Consider the following 22,864-nt stretch of genomic DNA (forward strand, 5'->3'; position numbering starts at 1 on the left):
AAGAGTATCGCAGTATTTTTAGACCTCGCGAAAGCTTTCGATACTGTCAACCACAACATTTTGTTAGATAGATTAGAAGAAATAGGAGTTCGAGGTATCGCATTAAAGTTATTCTCAAATTATCTTTCAGGTAGAAACCAAATAGTAAAAATTAACGACGCATTTAGTAATCCACTACCCGTTACCATTGGCGTCCCTCAGGGAACAGTGATTGGACCCATACTTTTTTTAATATACATCAATAACATATTTAAAATTGAAAATATTGAAGCACAAATAACTTCTTATGCTGATGACACGGCACTACTTTTTGTTGGTGACACATGGGATGCAGTCTATGAAACAGCAGAAAATAGTTTAAAAATTCTATATTGCTGGCTAAATGCTAGCCGTCTCAGTCTGAATATCAGTAAAACTAAATTTGTGGCATTCACTACAACTTCAAAAGACCAACCAGTCCGTGATAAAATTGTGATTCATAAATTCCAGTGTGATCATTTTCCTGGTTGCTCCTGTCCTACCATACAAAAAACATGCTACATAAAGTATCTTGGTGTAATGCTGGATCAATATTTGCGTTGGGATAGACACATTGACTATACCGTTAAAAGACTTAGAAAGCTCATGTATAAATTCTACCAACTGAGGAATGTACTAAATAATAAACTTTTATTAATAATATACGATTCCTTAGCAGAATCAATTATTAGATACTGCATTACAGCATGGGGAGGCTTGAGCAAAACTTATCTACATAACCTACAGGTCATGCAAAATACGTTATTAAAAATATTACTTAAGAAAAACAAGAGGTACTCCACGGAAGCAATTTATAGGGAGACAGGATTATTTGATGTAAGAAAACTATATACCTACCATTGCTTACTATGGATGATGAAATCTCAATTACCAGCTTTACCACACTTTCACAATACTCGTGCTAAAGTCAAGCGAAACACAGTGGTACCATTATGTAAAAAAAATCATACTCAAAGATTTATGAGTTACTACGGTCCCAAACTCTTTAATATGTTGCCTCCACATATAAAAAATATCACTAAGAACTATAAGTTGAAAAAAGAACTAAAGTGCTTTATAGAACAAAATCATGAAAAAATAAAAGACCTATTTCTAAATACATATTGACCTAAACAACGTAGATTTTGTAACAAATCCTCTAGACCTGCACAGGGTTGCTACTAACTATATCTCGCCATTCTATGTAATACATGTTATAGAAGTTAAATTAGACGTTTGAATACTGTACTATATAAATATTATATATATATCGTAATACCGCTGTGAGAATCACATCACAAGCTTGCTTAGGTGACTCACAGTGGTTTATTACCTCATTCTTCTTTTTTTCCCTTTTTGTAAAATTTTTTCTGTAAATTACCTGAATTACCTGAATATAATATTACCTAATAAACAAAAATTTTATTTTATTCCTTAATATTGGGTTTTTATTGCGCATGTCCTGAGAGTAACTGAAATAGGAATTTTCAGTGGCCCGTCGTAAAGTCTGAATCCACCGTTAGCCCGACTGTTAAAAAGGTTGAGCAGCCTTGAATTAGACTATGTTGAAATTCACTTTGAAAGACTTGACTTGACACCAACAGCAACAAGAGAAACAAATTGTAACTGAATATATATGAAATATAACTGAATTAATTCACATTAAAACGCCTCATGAACTAGTACTATGGATTTTCATCAATCAGAAAAAAAGCCTCGGTATCAATTCAAAAACAAAATCCACACTGCCATTCAATGAAAAAACTCTGAGTCTGATCCAACTCTGCAAACATTTCAGCGTATAAGTCGGTATGAGTAGAAAATGAAGCATGTTTACCGTAGATCAATCTAATTTTAGAAAATAATTCTACTTGAAAGAGGTGTATTTGAATGGTTTCAGCGCAGAGCTATCAAAGTTGGAAGGTTAAACTGGGATTAATTTGTTCTTTATTGACCCAGAAATGAATGCTAGGTTAGCGTGATAGGAAACATTGAAATGTAACATTTCCAAACTTTGGAATGAAAGTTAAGAAAAAATCAAATACGATTTCCGAATGTGAAGCTTTATCAAATTGATGTTTTTGTTGTATATTTACGGAATGGTGCATGACGTAATGCTATTGAAAGTATTTTCACAGGAATGCCTTTATATCGAGATGGTATATCGTATTCAGATTTCATCCGCATTGTTGGGGTTCCGGAAATGGAACTTCATTGACGAGTTACTTATACCAAGATGAAGGGAGTGCTTTATCAAACAATGAAATACAAATAGTTTCGAATTTTACTTCTCATTTTCCATTCTTGTTCTGACAGTGATGAAAAGAAAAGGGTTGGTATACGTCGACAGTAATGAAGTAAAGTGATCGAATGAAAATATCATCCATTCAGTTGGAAACGAGAATAGCGAAGCCGCAAATGATATGTAACCTATACAGGGCGTTCCAACGAAAACTTGACCCCCCTTATAAGTCAGAAATGGACGTGTCTACTCTCAAAAGCGTTCCGTACATTATTCGAAATGTCCGGGTCGGCAATCGGCATTCCCGAACAATTCTCTGTCGCAGGTCTTCTAGATTCGTAGAATTCATTTAATTAGTAGTAAACGTTTTGAAATGGACGACACTTAGTTTTTTCTGCACTGGTAGTTTTTGTTAAATCTAGTCACAATACAAAAAGTGGGAAGTTGTCCACTGTCACTTTTTCACGAATTATTATTCAGTCACCCTTGTTCACTGTGTTCCAACCTGGTTTATTCTACTGAAGAAAGAATAGAAATTGTTGCAACCTATTATCGAAATAATGAATGTAATAAAGCTGTTGCAAGAATTTATAATATGAATCATCCAGACCACAACGTGAACCATCAATACGTTAAACAGTGAATGAATAAGTTTCGTACTGCAGGTTCTGTTCACAACAGAAAACATGAAGTATCCCGTCCTGTCAGGAATGACGGAGTTGAAGTTGCAGTTTCAGGACATTTACAAATGAATAATCGACAATCTATCAGACAAGTAGATAGAGCGTCTGGTGTATCAGCTACTAGTGTTTTTCGGATTTTGAAAGCCTACAAATTCCTACATTTATTTTCTCAATAACGAATGAACCAATTTTGAAAAAAATTACACAGGTAATAGAGGGCCAGAGACCTCTCAAATGATGTATCACTCGACCCCCCATGCCATTGAAAAAATAGGGGGTAGTTGCTAACCGCAGAGGGGTGAAGTTTCGAGTATGATTTCCATATCTGAATTATTCCCCCTAGAAATAAAAATTGACGTGTTCTTTATAACAATATTTCATTTGATGTTAAACGTGGTTTGTGTGATTTGTACGGATACTGTGGGTTAGGCTATCTTTTTCAATAAAAATGGACCCAAAAATAGAAGTTTGGTAATAACACTAAAGTCACACAACATCAGCAAATATATGTGACAACATAATGATATTAGCTCATGAATAGACAAAGTTTAGCAGTGAAGCTGCGTTTACTAAACAAAAACTTATAGTGCCTGTTCGAAAGTATTGATTTACATTGGGATGCTGAGGATTTTATTCATTTGGAAGAATCATCAACGTGAAGACACAAAGAAACCATTCTGTATCTGGAAGCGATTTTAAAAAGTGTATTTTGGGGTGTGTTGAGTTGAACCTCGAATCAAAGGGCAGCTGACGTGTACTTTACACATATATCGCTCTAAATAGAATCAAGTTAGTTGAGCTAGTCGTAAACTTTCCGTGTATGTACAATAATGACAAATCCCGATCAAGGTGGCTTGTAATGTTTGGTGACATAAGGTGTATGTTCTTTATCGGGATAGAATATATATTACTCGTGGTATGCTTAACGATGAAGCTCTATATAATTGGTCAAATTTGAGTTTAATGAAGCATTCTATTTATAAATGGGGTTCCAAATTTCTGAAAAACTGCCTTTGCTATTCTGGCAACGTGTTTGTGCGAAGACAATCTGGTATCCAACTTAACACATAACAAGTTAATCGAAGAGGAATTGTGTGCCCTGGTGTTATGATGTCTGGTTACGCCATATGCATCCTATCACAGAAAACTGAGGCCTGGGTTTTCGTAGCGTCATATTCTACTCTCTTGATATCGCTGAAGATGAATATTGTATCGACTGTTGATATTCGGGAATAAAATCAAAAGAAAGCAAGTGCGCTCTTGTCAGCAATAGATACTTGAAGAATATTACTGAAGTTTTTTATCTTCAAGATCAATCTGATCTTCCTCTTGAAGATGATCACTTGGTGATCGAAACACGTGTGTTAAAATAACGGTTTGGTGTTGGTAAAAAACTCCAGTAATATTCATTACTACTCCAAAGATACTTGATGTTTTTATCGACTTTTTCAAGTATATTCATCTTCTACAATCTGTAAAAAAATAAAAATTGTAATAGAGAGCTTCATATTACTGTTTCAATCACCAAGTAATCATCTTCAAGAGGAAGATCAAACTCAAAAGTCAACTGTAATTTTTTTGAACTATCCGTATTAATTGTAGTTCAATCTGAGTGATTGAATTACGTGTCGAGGTGCTAGAAATAACGGTTTGGTGTTGGGATAGAACTCCAGTAATCTGTTTAAAATCTGTTTTTCCGTTAATCAGCTGTCGCCCCCATACGAACGACAACTTTCAGAAGTTGAGAAACTTGTGCGAGCTAAGGACTAACGAGATCTTACCTTTTAACGTGTGATTCCTAACACGGTTGCAGAATCATTCCAGCTTCAACCAGATAAATTCTCTCGAGAAAAATATCTGGTCAAGGCGGGAATCGAACCAACGGTCTTTCGATCGTGAGTCGGGCGCACTACCACCGCGGCTAATTCCACAACTCCAGTAATATTATGTATATAATGCAAATATTTTTTCAAAATGACGTGTTATTCCGGATCTCGTAACTTCAAAAATAATAGTGAGAATATATACTTTTCATTTTCAACCCAACAAGACTAAATTTCCATATAACAGGTTTGCAACTACCGTGGCACTAAGATAGCCCTGACAACATCCCACTGCTTTGCATTGATCACCAAATTTTTCATTGAACTCTTATTGAATGATTATTGGAATGTAATTTTTGAGGTATTCATTATTAAATTAATTATATTCGCCTATGTATGAATTCAACATTTGGTGGAAGATCGAACTTTCAAATACAAAAGTATGAAATAGTTTGAAATCTCGGAGTTCAACACATAGAGTGCATTTCTTCAATGTCCCCCCCTTTTATTTTTTGAACGGGTCAACTAAAAAAATTTAAATTTGGGATAATGGAATTAATGCATGAATACTTCATTTTGAAGTGAAATTGACAAATGAAACCTCTGGAAAAAAAGAAATTAAATGGAAAAGGGGGTCTTGTGACACACCATTTTGAGGCTAGTGACAAATACTCAACCCTAGAATATGAAGTCAATATCTTCACCTACTACAAAATGGTGGATTATTTAATAATTTCCTGAAGACAAACACAATAATATCGATATTTCTAGAAATATTCCTTTTTATCTGCCATATGGCAAATCCAATAACGCGATAAGGTTTCTTAAGTTATTTTTTGTTTATGAAAACGACAAAAAATGTCAGTACGACAATGAATATCATTGTTCAGTAAGAATATTCTCATTTAGTTTTCAGTTTTCCCAATATACAAAACAAAATAACGTTTGGGCAGGAATATTGGGATACCATAATGTAGGTCCTCTATTTATTGATCAAAATTTAACAGGAGAATTGTATTTGAATATGCTGGAAACTACTGTTGATCCTCTCACCACTGAAATCGTCGAAGCGAATCCTAATAAATTCGATATGCATATTGTATTCCAACAAGATGGAGCACCACCACATTACTCCAAACAAGTAAGAAACTATTTGGATATAACTTTTTCCGGTCGTTGGAATGGCCGTCGAGGTCCTACAGAATGGCCAGCCCACTCGCCAGATTTAAAACCTTTGGACTTTTTTATGGGGCTATTTGAAGAAAAAGGTGTACGAAATCGAACTTGCTTCAATATTGGATATACGGCAGAGAATAATAAATATATGTAGAGATATTGACGTTACTGTGTTCGAAAATGTTCGGCGTGAAATATCGGATAAACTGTTCATATGTCAAGAAGTTCCAGGCAACCATTTCGAGCATCTTCTGAACTGACCTCAAGCTTATTACCTCATATTATGAAGTTAAATGTCAATGTATTCAGGAAATTATTAAATGTTCCATCGTTTTGTAGTAGTTGAAGATATTAACTTTATATTCTAGGGTTGTGAAGTATTCTTTAGGAGCTTCAAAAAGATGTGTCATAAAACCCCCCTTTCTATTTGATTTAATCTCCCAGATGGCGCCCAGTCGCCATTTTGAAAGTTTCATCTGTCAATTTCACTTCAAAATAGAGTATTTATGTATTTATTTCATTATCCCAAATTTCAATTTTTGGAGCTAACCCGTTCAAAAAATAAAAGGGTGGGAGACATTAAAGACATGCACTAGATGTGTAACAAAACTACTTTTCTGGATTGTTGGCCGTAGTCTGCAGATTTTATGCTTGACGTTTTGTCCAACAACTGCGGTAGACATTATCAGAGGCGATGATACTTTATATGTCTTACCGTATGTACCGTATGTGTAGATGCATAAATAAATACATGAAAACCACGATCAACAAATCCAAATGAGGGTTTAGCCTAAATAAAGAGTTATTTATCTAAATATATCTCTCCTGGGAATACAGAACTAGACACCTTCCTGACGCAACAATTTTCAATTTTTGCTTGTATTTTATTTCACTGTGATTTCATTTCAGGGTTTTTTGCCTAATATAATTGTTATTTTCAGCTATTCATGTTAATTTTATCGATTCTTTCAGGGATTTCAAATCATTTTATATCGTATTAGACGATGGAAGTCAGAACTAATGAGATTCGCCATGAAACATTGTTAACCACCTTCAAACAAACAGCACAGAAACTGTATTGAACTAAATTAGACCCTCCATGTATATATTGGACAGTATGACGTCACTCTACATGTTATTGTCAACATTAGCGTGTAATTCTAGCAGATACGTTTCTCGCCTCTGTATTCCCAATAATACAATAACAACAAAATATTATAATTATTAAAGGTAGTAAATGTGTATGGAAAACATATCTAGAACCAAATGAGTAGAAAATAAAATATGATTATATCAGTATTCATTTAAAAATCAGATATCAATAATATTTTCATTACATTCACTTATAACTGTTTCGTGAAAATGATATTACTGAGAAGAGTTCTAGATACAATCATAGACCCAAAAAGTTGCTTCTATGATGAGATAATACTGTTTTCATGTATCATAGATTTTATCAGTGGTATTCGGCGGAATTATGATAACAACATTTGAATTTAGCTGTTCAGAACCCGGTCCTGAACGATCATATTCAGAAGTAAGAAATTATTATGGTGACATTCCTTATAAAAAAGCGAATAAAAGTTCGTATGGAATAACACGAACAATTCGAAGAATGGAAAGTGATGACAGCGAAATGGTCAATAAACAAAATTATTGAATCTGAATAACTTCACTACTTATTTACTTGTTTTTGAAATTCATAACCCACGCTTAGAAGAAAAAATTGTCATATAGTGAGTTCGAAACAATATTTTGTTATGAGAGTATTTGATTTTTGAAAAAATATTTTTCAGCAGAGACAAGTTTTTGAAAAAAAGTAATCTTTTTGCCTTTATATTTTTCCAAAATTATCCAAAAAAAGGAAAACTTCCGAAGAAAGGAGAAAAGTAAATATCCTCAATATAAACAAAGATGTTCAGATGATTGACAGAATTTCATTCAAGGAACTTGAAGGAAAACTCCAACTCATACAACCACTTTCAGGGATATGAACATTGAATTATACGTAAATAACTTTTTCTTATTCGAAGGGAGCATTATAAGACCAAGGCGAAACAACCTTGGTGCAATGAATATTATTATTGTCTGAATTTACAAGTGAAACAAGAGAAAAAATCGTGTTGAACACTTTTATTGAAAAAAAAAATAATGGTGTAAAAAATAATTGGGAAGGTCCTAGGTAGCAGTCATCACATCACTCTCCTCAGCAATCTACGGTATTGATTAGATAAAGAAATAATAAAATCGTTGGGCATAGTATTTACGTATTTGATCAGGTAACGCAACGCACAACGATTTTTTTTATCTGATCCATACCATAGATTGCTGAGTAGAGTGGTGTGAAGACTGCTACCTAGGACTTTCCGAATTATTTTTCAGCTTTTAGTACATTATCAACATTATTATTATCTTTCATATAACCGTTCAACATACTTTTTTTTCACTTATTTCATTTTCAAGTTTTTAGTTTCTGATTTTTATCTCCTTTTTTTTGTACCTTGTCCATTCAGTCCAAGTCTTCAGAAAGCCTCTTGGGCTTATTGCTTTATTCTACCATCTTCTCATGACACCCATTCCATTAGTCACGTTCCCTGTACTAGTTTGTGCAGGTTCCGGGTTGGATATTCGTCATATTCTTCTGAGCGTAATTCCGTACGTCCATATATTGCCTGCCTCCTGTGATTCAGTGCCTCACATTCGCATAAGATGTGTAGAGCTGTTTCTATCCCTTCGTTGCATAATCTGCAGCTGAGGTCTCCGTTGTACAGCCCCATTTTATACAGGTGTCCTCTAAGCGGACAATGACCGGTTAGTAACCCTGTATTATTCTGAGCCGATCCCTACTATAGTGAAGTAGTTCTTCGGTTCTTTTCTCGGACGGTTCCCTAATGAAGGTTGTACTGTGTTTGTTGCCAGGTACTTGTGTCCAGTACTCTGTGTGCTCCTTATTGATCCACGTCCTAATCTGGTTTCGTACCAATGATTTTGGTACCCCCAGAGCTGGTTCAGGACCTATATATGAAGTTGATGATCCGCGTCTAGCGCATCCATCAGCTTTATCATTACCTGTGATTCCTGAATGGCCTGGCACCCAGTACAAAGGTAATTTGTTCCTGTTTGCAAGTTCACTCAGTTCTTCATGGCATTCCCAGACCAGACCATTCCCCCCTAATGCCATACAGTTTTCGGCACGTTTTAACCTTTTACCTTAACTTGGGTGGTGTATCGCTAACGACGTTTCATTTTTAGCCACCCTGACGCCACACAGTCCTCGATACGATACAAAATTTTGACTTGGGTGGGGAATCTATGCTTGAATCTCGATTCTGAGTTGACAAAATTCTTTGTGAAGATTATATTGGATTTGAATCTTTTTCATAGTGTACTACTATAGTATTAGTAAAGCTCTATCAGTTGGAATCCATATTGAGGTAGTTGTGAAATAATATGTAATCCGTCATTTTGAATCTCTGGCCATCTTGAATTTGCATCTTTTTCAAAGTGTACTACTATTCTACTAGTCGAACCCTGTCAGTTGATACCCATATTGAGGTAGTTGTGAAAAAATACACCTTTTAATTACTGAATATGACCTAAACAAACAGGGCAAGCTGAATAAAACCGTTTAAAAAATATTATATTGTGCAAAATAAAAAAAAATTCATCTGATTGGAAAAACAAATTTATAGACAGCAAGGAAAAATTAAAAAAAAACTCATCAAAAAGATAAAACGCGTCTGCGGTCAAAATTTTATTGATATCCTAGCAAACAACAAATCCCGGAAAGGAAACAGAGGAACGCGTATATGTATAGATAATGTGTCCACTCTTTGATGTGCAATACAAGTCCAACTTTTAGAATGAAAAAATTGCCTCATTTGTCGATTACAAAGGGACTCTCGACTTTATTAATCATACACTACTTTGTGAAAAATCTTATAAGATATATGACGATTACCGTTCAACATAACTTCGGAGTGTTATCAGGTGAGAATCTACGAAACATTCCATCACGTATTATTTAAATTCCCATAAATATAGCACAAGTTCATTTCATATTAGCTCATCTCCTAATTGAAAAAGGATCCTGTACAACAATTTTCGCCTTATTGCCTAGATCCCCTATTTTTATTTTATTCATAATCAAAGCGTTAAATGTAGCTATTAGTTAGGAAATATAAATATACTTCAATAATGTTGGTTCAGATTTTTCTTTTCACAGAACCAAGGATCTTTCAACAAGTTGCAACAAACTCAATTGAATAAAAAGGAATAGATGATCTCGATAATTCTCTCTTAAATCTCTGTTGTCCACCTATAGTGCCCGTTATTTTACATATTATAAACTTTTGCTTGGTGAAGAAAGTTTTCCCAAGTATGTGGAAGCAGTCTATCGTGGTACCAATACCAAAAATTAAAGAACCTAAGGAATTCAAAGACTTGCGTCCTATAAGTCTTCTTCCATTTCTTTCTAAAATTTTGGAAAAGGCTATTGCTCAACAGCTGAGAAACCACCTTCACAACAACAATGTACTTCCAATTATGCAATCTGGTTTCAGACCAAACTATAGCTGTGCTACAGCTTTATTGAATATATTAGATGATATCGTCGCAGCATCGGATAGAGACGAAATCACTGTCCTACTATTGATCGACTTTAGCAAAGCTTTTGATACATTGAATCATCAACTACTTCGATCTATATCACATTATAATGGACTTTGTCAAAGCACTTTGAAATTTTTCGATTCATATCTTTCACATAGACAACAAATTGTTAGAGTGGAGAACCACATGTCAGATTTCAAAAATACTTCTTCAGGTGTCCCACAGGGTTCAATCCTTGGACCTATCCTCTACATAATTTACACCTCCCATTTGACAACCTGTTTGAAAAAACTCAAATATCATATGTATGCCGATGATACACAGTTGTATTATTCTTTTACTCCTGACTCTGTACAGCAAAGCGAAAATATCATTAATGACGATTTGAATCAATTCGTTAATGTATCGATGAAACATGCCCTGGAAGTTAATAATTCCAAATGCTATATGATTGTATTTGGAAGGAAAGTCGCAAGGTCAAAACTTAGAGATCTAATCATAAAAATTGATGACACTGTTTTACCGGTTGTAAATCAGGTTAAAAATCTAAGAGTTTGTATCGATGATGAATTCAAATTTAAAAAACATACTTCAACATTGATTCAGAGAGCATTTGGGAAAATGAAAGTATTATACCCTCATAGGCATGTCTTGAGCCTAAAAACCAAATTACTCATTTGTGATTCGTTGATATTATCTATTTTCAATCATTGTGACGTAGTGTATCATTATTTTCTGAATAAAAATGAGCAACAACGAATTCAAAGAGTTCAAAACTCTTGTTTGAGATTTTCATACGGTATCAAGAAAAGAGAACCGATTTCTCATACACTCAAAAAAGCTAGGTGGCTGAAAATGTACGATAGGCGGACTCTTCATTCTTCGACATTATTTCATAAAGTTATTGTCAATAGAACATCTCCCTACCTTTATAACAAAATAACTTATCGAACTGATATTCATAATGTGAACATCAGGCACAAAATGATCCATGTTGTTAGACACTCCATAGAACTATTCAAAGGGTCATTTACATATACGATAGCTGAATTCTATAACAACCTACCACCTTCCTTTCGGTCGAAATCTGTTTTCAGTTTCAGGTACTGCCTGAAAAAACACCTTCTGAAAAATCAATAATACCCGAATATATTCTATGACACATTGGCTCTTGTAGGCCATAGCTAAAATATTTGTAGTATCCTTATGTTTGTATCGATATCCGCCTCATGAACTGAATGTTGTACCCGCTATCACAATTCAAATTTTATTTTAGGTCCTTTGTTATTTATTATTATTTTTTTTTTGTTCTTCATCTTTTTAATTTTTTTTAGTAAGGTGCAAGAGGAAGAATGAACTCTGTTCAATCTTGTATCCTATTGACAAATTTGTATTTTGTTTGTCTCCATATTGTATCATTTTATTTCAGCTGTCAATAAAGTCATTTATTATTATTATTATTATTATAACGACCTGTGGTGGTCAAGGACTCTACCCCTCTCTCTCTCTACCGCGGCAGAAAATTTTTCGACTTTTGACTACGTTATCATATATTATAATAAGACAGTTGTTAGTGAGACCTGATTGGGTAAGGACCCAAAGTACAACTCCTAGACAATAAACCATTCCTGAAGCACATTAGAGAGAAATATTTCATTAATGAATTATTGCTTAACTTACATTAGCCAGCTGATCGAAACGACCAAAAAGTTCATTGAGCAGTCTCACCAATTCCTGGGCAGTACATTGCGATGCCAGTACTGTAAATCCAACGATGTCGGCAAACAGGATACTGGAACAAAAAATAAAATTGAGAAAAATTATAACTCAGCCAATCACAGTATTATTTTTTTTTGGTTAACTTCTTGATGAAACGTATTTCTTCAATTGCCGCATAATTGTCGCCGATTTCTCGGGAAAGAAAATAATTGCCGCATCCCAAATTGTTTATAAGGGGTAGCTCTGATATTATCATATTAGCAAAGTAACACGTTTTATTGTGAAACTAGCCAATCCGGTGAACGTCGTTTCCTCTAACAGTTCATCAATAAGCAGATTTTGGATTTTAAAATTGATACAAAAGTATTACGTATGATATAATAAATGGTATTGGTAGTAGAAGTGCACTCTTCAGTAGAGCACTCTGTGATATACATGTGAGCTGTCAGTTGCGTTATATTGAGTTCTTTTGTTATTATTATTCTAATATTATTTTCATTCATTAATTATCATATTTCAATACTTATTATCCTATTCCCGATCAAAACAAATCCAAAAATACAAAAATCATAAATTTGGTCCAGCCATTCTTGAGTTCTTTTACTATTATTATCATTATTATTTTTCTCATTCTCTTTTTCCATATTTACTCACCTTTTAAACCTTTCCTAGATATTAATAACTTCTGTGACTGCCTGCCATCAATACACTGTCAAGATCTAGGAAAGGCACAACCCACTATTCCCACACTAGAATCTACAACGCCGAAAATTACTTTTCGACAGCGTCCAGTCGGGCAAATTTTGAAACAGTTCAATATCAACAAAGCATCTGGTTTTGATGAAGTGCCCGTCACCGTATTTAAAAAGTACGCAAATCAGTATTTTGCAGACTTTTCTACCTGTATCACAAGAAAGGGGATTTTAGTTTTTGTTGGAAGATAGCTCGCGTTCACCCTAATCCCAAAAATGACAGGAAAATTCTTCCGAATAACTACAGACTAGTCGCTTTGATCAAAAATCATAGAGAAAGTCGTAAACCACCATATCCCCTAATATTTGGAAAGCTTCACCATCTTAAGAGATCATCAATATGGCTTTCGGAAACAAAGATCAACAGGTGACCTTCTATCGTATGTTACCCATATTTGGAATCCAGAAACATGGAGAATCGAGAGGTGTTGCGCTTGTTTCCTGGCGAAACTTCGATGCCATAGTTTGTCTGATCATTTTTGTGTGTGGCTCTTCAGCTTCCTGAAAGAACTCTCTACAAGTGACCGTCGATGGATACCTCTCGATTAATTTCACTATCAATTGACAACAGCACATTTGTCTCGTCATTCCATTTGGATTCCAAGACATCGGCTACAGAGACACATCTTTACCGGCACCAGGAGGTTGCATAACTCAATGAGGGAAGTGATTTTGAACTGTGGTGAAAGTAACCAGGTTCCATTCAATGCCACAAAAACCCAGGCATCGTTTTTCTCCAAGAAGATAATTGTGTCCGAACCGGATAAAATAATTTCGGGTCAGACAACACTGCTTTCTGCTTCGATAGGTTTGTTGGGGGTTAAAATGAACACCAATATGTCTTGGCACAATCATGTCGCTGGAATTGCAAAGGATGCTTCTTAAAAGCTTGGAACACTGTTCCGAACTAGAAAACTGTACAAACCTTAGCAACTTTTGATTCTTTATAAAGCTCAGATCAGACCTTTTTTGAAGTATTATTCTCATGTATGGAGCTCTTTCCCCAAACATACTTTGAAGTTGCTGGATTCCATCCAGAAGAAGGCCCCAAAAAGAAACCAGTTCTACCCTCGTCGTGATATTCGGCTCATATTGAGTGTAGACGTGGAATTAAATATGAAGTGGTCGACTAAGCTTATATTGACACAATTTGCTTTCGGCCATTCGCTAATTTACTATGCAGGTATCTATACCTATATGCCAATATTCCCCCATCTCGACTTTCAGGGTGTACGTATCGTGGGGCAGAACGAAGGTGACAATTGGAGCCATTTTGTAGATTATATTATTTCCAGAATGCTTTGACTTTCAGTTTCAGGAAGTAGTCTGCTACGCTCCGCATAAGTTTGTTCTGTGCCATTGTCAATATGCACATTTCTCTCTAAAAAAAATATAAAGAGAGGGTAGATCTAGAATGAATTTTATAACTACTGACACCCGAGATAGCCAGAAAACCTTGTTTCTTTATATCAGAGAGCTTCGTTTGAGCAGTTTGCTGTAAGTTTACGGCCACACACCACATATCCAATGAATTTGTTTGAGCCCTAAGACCCTAGACAAATCCTTTAAAGTATCCTTGGGGATAGTAAGTTCGTTCCGTGTATACCTTTTCCAAGTGAGTGGTCCAGCATTGAAGAAATGTGAAGTTGAATCAACCATATTCATCTTCTTGGTGAAAGCAACTAGCCTGATTTTGTTGGGGTTTACAGACATGTGCTTCCTCTGGTGCCAGCGTTTGTTAGATAATATTGTAGGTTACCTTTCTCGGTGTGGTCTTTGCCAGGATGATAAGTTTTTTCGCATGAGCTTGCAGACCTACTTGTCTCCTGTCGAGGACATGAAGCAAATTTTATCCATCAGAAGTCATCACAAAAATAGAATACTAGATACACCACCCTGAGGACAGCCACTGGCGGTTAGCCGTTTACTATGAGATTTCAGTCAACAAAGAATTGTTCCATATGCGATCATCGATCTGGCAAGCATCACATCTGTTTAAAAATCTGTTTAAAATCTGTTTTTCCGTTAACCAGCTGTCGCACCCCTACGAACGACAACCCTCAAAAGTCGAAACTTGTGCGAGCTAAGGATTAATGAGGTCTTACCTTTTAACGTGTGATTCCTAACACGGTTAGGAATCACGGTTATATATCCAAAGAATTCTTTAGAGCCCTAAAGCCCAAGACAAATCCTTCGATATAAAGATAAGGGAAGCAAGTTAGCTTTGTGAACATTTTGCAAGTGAGCATTCCAAGTAAGTTTTTTTGTTAAAAAAAAATCTGTTTTTCCGTTAACCAGCTGTCGCACCCCTATGAACGACAACTCTCAGAAGTCGAAACTTGTGCGATCTAAGGATTAACGAGGTCTTACCTTTAAACGTGTGATTCCTAACACGGGTTGGACGATAGCAAGTGAAAATCGATCGTTCAGACTAGGGCTTGAACCACCGACCAACACGGCAGTCAATTCGAGTAAGTGAACAAAGCACCCACGTCGCACCACCTGGCTACCGACCGGAGTAAATTCATCATTGAATGAAAGTGGAGTCAATTCATCTAAATTACTATTCATGGTGAAGGGAACTACCAGAGGGCCTTTAAGAAATCTGCTCTTTCTCTCTTTGGTAGCGAACAATAAACAGCTTATTCATCTACCCTCTACCTACCCTGATGGAAGCTCCTGGTAACCCTGAACCTTATGGCATCATTTTGAAGAGGTGTAGTTGGTGTTCTGTTCACAAGCAAAGCATAGATCCAGCGAGTCATTTTTTTCAGCAAGGGCTGATCCGGTATATTGAGATAGAGCATTGTCAAATGTTTCTTCGATATCGAGAAATTCAGCCACCAAAATCTTGTTGTTGAGGTATCGGGAGAGTTTTACGCAAGGTTATGTAGTGCTAAATTCGATCAACTTTACTAAGTATTTCAATTTCATTTCGACACAAAATTAAATTTCCGAAGAGACTGAAAATACAGAGACGTGCTTGAAACTGCCGAAAACCATTCTAGAAAAGCATCAAAAGCTACGAGGACGAGTAGCAGTAAGTTCTGAGGTCTGGTTTATTCATTCAATCAATCAATCAATTCATTTCATGAATGGCAAAATCCATGTATTTGAAAATGAATTGAAAACCTATTTCGCTATTCAATGGTAATTTGTATTATTTTCCAACGTGAATCAGATAAGCAGGCAATGTATGACCATTTAACAAACTTACCACAAATAAACAAAATCTGTTAGCAGAACCGAAATTATGTATAACCACTGGCCTTTATACTGAAAGTATATTGAATATTGGAAACCACATCAATAAGATTTGTGCTATCATTACTAAATCTCAAGTTAAAAACTACTCTGAAGTGTTAGCTTGCTGCCCTTATACACTACGTAAAAGTATTCTGAATTAGCTTTAGTTGATCTACCGTTGACAAATATATTTTTTCTGCTTTTTCATTATTCATTACAGTAGTTAGATAACATTTGTTAAATTGAAAGGGTATTTTTAGGAAAGGCTGATTTTTTGGGGAAGAAAGGTTTTGGTTTTCTAATTCTCCATCTCTATGCAAAATAACTGTTGGAATATTCCAAAGAAAGGAAGGAAGCAACTTATTTAAAAAAAAGAGTAATTCTATACAAAAATGTGTAGATCATGCAAAAAATTAACTTTCAGACACAGCTACTTTCATATAAACATTGAATAAACACGAAAGAAAAATACTTTTGAACAAATACTTTAATATAAACACTGACTTATACAAAAAATACTTTTCTATATTCAGTTTGTATTCCAAACATATAGAATTGAATCAGATACTATTCATAGGATTCCTACACAATATAGTAAATGAAGAAGTGATATTTCACTTACATGAAACACTGTCATCCTTAGTTATTAACTTAGTTATTAAAACGCGCGTCTAGTTTGGAAAAACTGCTTACTTGGATCATCTCCTGACTATTTGGAAAACTATATGGAAGAACGAGTGATCTCAGATACCTTTCTCTGTTGATATGTCAAGAAGAGTACTTCGACCACGCCACTGAAGATGACTGCCGCAGTTGCAGTTGAAACGTTCGGAGATTGTGACCGAAGAAGACCACGGCAAAACCCAGAAATCAATCAAAACAATGACGACAGTCGTGAAAGCCAACATTCCTATGTCTCAAATACCATCACCCAATTTTCGAATGGTGGCTGATATCTAAGTACACAGGAAATAAAAAAAGACTCAAAAAAGTTTGAAGTTCATTCAACGTTTGTGATTATTCATTCTTACAGGTGAGTTGTTTGATCTCTCAAATTCATCATCATCAATGTCTCAAAAAAAATACTCATTCTCCAAATGATAAATGATAATGAATGATGTATACCGGTCCCGAGTACCGAGATATATGAATCTGTTTTGGAAACACATAAAACACTTCATCACGTTAGCCGCATGCTGGAAACTTAGTTTCGGTGATTAAAATAATCTAGTCGGTCGAAAGTTGCCGCTGTTGTTCGAAACTTGTTGCCGCAACTGAAAAATCTCCTGTCTGTGGGATAACAAATTGACGATTATCCGAGAAACTACAATTCCTCAAGTTTTTGTCCACTATGTTCTCCAACAGACAGCTTTTATGCGATCCAAATCAACCGATAGATAAACATCCCACCCACTGTTCAATCCTAGATAAACAGGATTACGATTATGAAAACACAATGGGAAAAGAAGATAAATCAGCGATTAGTCGATCAGACGGTGATGTGTTGGTTTCCCATTGTACTTTTTAGTGTTATCTCAACTCTTGAGACAATTGTTGAAAGTAAATTCCCAAATATTGAATATTCACGAAAAAACTCAACAATGTTTAGAAACTATTCTTAGGCTTAGGCCGCAGTGATGGTTTTTTCCCGCGACTGATTTTGAAACAGAGACTTATTACAGAATGGATAGCGGGAAAAAACCCACTCCAAAATTTGTTGTTCATAGAAATCATATTGGATCACAACCGGGGCTGTTTTGTCATTATTCGGCACACCATCATGAATTGCCGCTCTTCTGGTAAAATACATAAGCGAAATGTTGTATTCATATAGGTAATGTGTGGACGTACAATATGCAAAATATGATCAAAACTGGCTACTGACATCTGATAGTAGTTGGAAAATTTCTCAGAATGTTTTCTTAAATCTTGATACGTTTTATGGAAGAAACCTTAAATCTTCGGCTAGTCAGTGGATGGACCCAATATTTGCGAAATTTTTGATGACATACAGCTATCTTGAAATCCATCTTCAAACTGAAAATTATCGCCAGTTTCGCGGTTTTTAACCGTAGTGTTTCAAACATTTTTCATGATCAATCTGTATATTGAGATTTGACAAGTTGTCATTTTGAGTACTGTAAGAAGTTAGAAGTTGTCAGTTGACCTTGTACAATTTTTGATCATTCTGATCGTAATCCGTAACTGTTTTGCAGCAATAAGTTTCTAGACGATTTTCGAAATCGTGTTTCAGTTAAAGTCGAAATATTTAAGATTCGTGGGTGAGCGGGTAGCTTGTTCTAACGAATCAGTGACACGTAGTGTGTTAAAAAGCTGATTACAAACAGAGCAAAATAGACAAGATATAGTAGAATCAAGTAGAGTACAGTCGATTTATAAACAGGTCTCAAAAATTAAAAGCAAAACAGGAATAAAAGTATTGTGTCATAATGAAGAACTGATTTTTTACAAAAATATATATTTAAAAGAAAACACGACACAACCGAAGTGATTCTTGTGTTAGAGACAAATTAGTTTTGTAAATTCTTCAACAGTTCAAGAACCATACAGAAAAAGAAATATCTTGATGGCGTAGTTGAAGTCTCCGAAAGATCGGTAGAAGGGGAGTGATTATACGGATATGAGTTTAGAGAATTATATACCGTTAACTTGAGTCTGACCAGTTTTGATAAATTATTAGATTGTCCAGCATAGTTATTATTAACAAAATGCTCTTTCAACTCATCCATAGATTAGTGAATCTCCAATGACGCAATAAATACATACAAAATACATAAATTTTTCCGGTTACCTAAAAACAAATAGAATACTTGTCACATCATTGATGTGAACGGGCTAGTTCATTTGATCGATCATCCAACTGTACATTCTTTCCATGTTGGAAGAATGATATGATTAGAAAACAAAATTTTGTTTGAGTTACGAAACTGTAATATCGAAATAACCTGTCACTAATGCAAGATTAAGATAACCTCATAGACTACACCTAACGATTTGATCTCCACAAACTTTATTTGAGAAATATATCACTGGCAGAACATTTAGGAATCGAATCCAGGAACATCATCCTTCCTTATTGCACATCTACAACATAAAACGAACCTATATACAGAATTTCAGCCTTCGAAAATATACCGTTATGGAAAAACAGCGACGACTTTATTTTATGAACGCGCCTTTCCCCTCCCGTGGAATATTCAAAAATCCTTTTTTACTGCTCAACTACAGTATGAAACGAACCTACATACAATACTTCAGCCTCAGAAAATATACCGGTATGGAAAAACAGTGACGAAAAGATAACTTTATTTTATGAAATCTCCTTTCCTCACGCGGCTCACGCCCCAGTTGGATTACTTGAAAATCCTTTCTACAACATAAAACGAACCTACATTCTTTCTTAGTGCTTATCTAAGACCAAAGAAATCTGAAAAAATATGTTTTTCCGTTAACCAGCTATCGCACCCCTACGAACGACAACCCTCAGAAGTCGAAACTCGTGCGAGCTAAGGATTAACAAGGTCTTTCCTTTTAACCAACCTTGTTGTGGAATTGGCTGAGGTGGTAGTGCGTCCGACTCACGATCGGAAGGAAGTGGGTTCGATTCCCACCTCGACCAGATATTTTTCTCGAGAGAATTTATCTGGTTGAATCTGGGATGATTCTGCAACCGTGTTAGGAATAACACGTTGAAAGTTATTTCTTAGCTCGCACGTTAGTTCTTAGCTCGCACAAGTTTCCCAACTTTTGAGAGTTGTCGTTCGTATGGGGTTCGACAGCTGATTAACGGAAAAACAGATTTTAAATAGATTTTTTTAAACGTGTGATTCCTAATACGAGTTGGACGATAGCAAGTGAAAATCGATCATTCAGCCTGGGGCTTGAGCCAACACGGCGGCCAATTCGAGTGAGTGAACAAAGCACCCACGTCGAACTGACCGGCTACCGACCGACCTATATAGGTACCAAATTTTAGCTTCCCAGGATTTACTAGTACGGAGAAACAGAGATGAATGAGTGAGTGTTGAGTGACTTTCGCATTTATAAGTAAACAACAGGAAGAAGATGATACTTGAAGTTCATTCAGGAATTGACTTTTGAATGAAGAATATTCATTACCCAACAAGGCGAGAATATTTTTCCTCGCCAGAACAAAAATACTGTCTTTCGACGAGACTTTTGGCAATTAACAAGCATCATCAGGAGATGACTAAGGCAGCAGAGGTTCCAATTGCTACTTACCAATATTAGTATAGATTGTTTTTAGAATCAATAAAAGCTAGTTTTGCGGGTATTCAAATATAATGAAGAAATGACAAAATAATAAAGGATTTCGCGGCCGAGGTTTTCAGTGTCACTATTTTTCAGGTTTGGAGGCCAAACATTGACGGCCTTCAAACCCGAAAAATAATGACACTGAATAGTGAAGAATTGACTCAAAACTGATCGTTATAGATGACCATTTTTTCTGTGTAAGAATTAAGTAAAATAAACAATAATTTCCGAAATGAAATATGATATACCACGTTTCTGAAATTAACACATCGTTGATAGAGTCAGCACTTGATATGTTTTATAGAAATAAGCAATGTGTTGGATGAAAATGATGGGGCGCTTTGAGATCGATGCCTACATGAACTTGACAATTTATTTCACTAGTTCGGACTTCCATTGTCTACTATATAAAATGATTTGAAATCCCTGAAACAAGTAAAAAAAAATTAAAAATGAATAGCTGAAAATAACAATTATATTAAGCAAAATAAACCTGAAATGAAATAATAGTGAAATAAAATACAAGTGAAATTAGAACAATTGAATAAAAAAAAAATGAAGAAATGAAAAAAGAAAATAAAAATAAAAAGTGGAGGGATTCCAAGTCACGTTACTTCACGACGTTTCGATTGTTAGTATCTACAATCGTCTTCGAGTGATGACTGGACTGATTCCTCCGAGAGATGACTATTTATAGGTAGTTCGAGTACTTTCACTTATCCCCGCTTTCCATTTTCCGCTTCACTGATTCCGTGGGAGATGACCGTTTTGGCGGTTTTGGCTCCCACGGAACCAATGAAGCGGGAAATGGAAAGCGGGGATAAGTGAAAGTACTCGAACGACCTATAGTCAACTCTGGGAGGAATCAGTCCAGTCATCACCCGAAGACGATTGTAGATATTAACAATCGAAACGTCGTGAACTAACGTGACTTGGAATCTCTCCACTTTTTTATTTCTTTTTTCATTTCTTTATTTTTATTTATTCAATTTTTCTATTTTCACTTGTATTTTATTTCACTATTATTTCATTTCAGGTTTATTTTGCTCAATATAATTGTAATTTTCAGCTATTAATTTTTAATTCTTCTTTTTTAGTTGTTTCAGGGATTTCAAATCATTTTATATAGTAGACAATGGAAGTCCGAAGTAGTGAAATTCATCATGAAACATTGTCAATCATCTTTAATTGACAATTTATATTTGGATCGGTGAAGATTATATTCATATTGAAAAACAGTTAGTTTCGCAAGGACGTCATCATCAAGACATACTTTGGTTTGTGGGTTTCTATATGGATTTCAGAGAATGTTATGTATCCATTCATGCTCACTCTCTTTTGACTAACTGGTGAAACCTGAGAACACTTCTTCCATTACACAAATTCGTAATAGTTGAAAGTTCAGCATTACCTCTAAAGCAGCTGTGGAGAACGTAGAAACGTTGCCAAAACTTGCAACTTAACTTGCGGTTATAGTTGTTTTATCTATTAGCTACACAGATAACCATAGCTTTTATGATCTTTGATTTCACCAAACTGTCATTTTTGGTTTCAAACTCCATATAGTTTCAAAGATTTCACTGTATCTTCAAGTTGCTGCTGGAAAGAATATTGCCATTACCATTGTTCCAAGTCAGTTTTAATCGACAATCCTGCCCAGATACTTCATTTCTTTAGAAAAAGTGAGTAAGTTACAAGTGCATACTTTTGCCTCTTGGTAAATGGAACTGGCATTGTTTTTTTAAAATTGACATCGAGTTCTTCTTTTGCAGTTTTGGACTAAATATAGGGACTTTTGTGTGATATCTATAAGCCCTTCAGGTTTTCTCTTATGGTGTCGATTAGGTCATCGGTTTTACATTCGAGTCATGAAATCCTAATCGTGCAGCTTTGTGGTCCAATTGTTAACAACCAGCGACCATAGCATTGGATAAAGCCTTTCTCCACAGTTACAGGAAATGTTTTCTCTATGGACAATGACTCTATCAATCGGATCAGTGAGGAATGCTTGATTCTTGCCTACAGTATCAAAACTATGTATCCATATGAGGTGTTATTGAAAGCCCCCTTCATATTATGAAAGCCACAGAATACTTTCGAATCCTCTTGCCACACGTCTTTTCAATGCCTTCAACGAGACACTGTACAGCATCGATTCTGAAAGAGAAATATCGAAAAAGCAGCATCGTGACAATCCATTTTAATTATTCACGCCAGTAATAATTGAATTCTGCAGCAGTTTCCGATAATCTGACAGGCATAATCTTGACTAGTTCTGGAATGTTGGTCACCTTCTTG

General features: G+C 35.3%; 1 protein-coding gene across 10 annotated transcripts in view; it reads right to left on the minus strand.

Moving 5' to 3' along the window:
* Nucleotides 1–22,864, minus strand: part of rut (adenylate cyclase rutabaga) — a 599,728-nt gene that overhangs the window by 173,203 nt on the left and 403,661 nt on the right. For all 10 annotated transcript variants that reach the window (XM_074173689.1, XM_074173685.1, XM_074173688.1 and 7 more), the window contains exon 6: nucleotides 12,234–12,345. In XM_074173689.1, the coding sequence (XP_074029790.1) occupies nucleotides 12,234–12,345 (112 nt within the window). The remainder of the gene's footprint in view (nucleotides 1–12,233; nucleotides 12,346–22,864) is intronic.

This window comes from Leptinotarsa decemlineata, unplaced genomic scaffold, assembly GCF_025532065.1.
Source record: "Leptinotarsa decemlineata unplaced genomic scaffold, Ldec_3_MD MMD2_tig00000251_RagTag_RagTag, whole genome shotgun sequence".
NCBI classification, from domain to species: domain Eukaryota; kingdom Metazoa; phylum Arthropoda; class Insecta; order Coleoptera; family Chrysomelidae; genus Leptinotarsa; species Leptinotarsa decemlineata.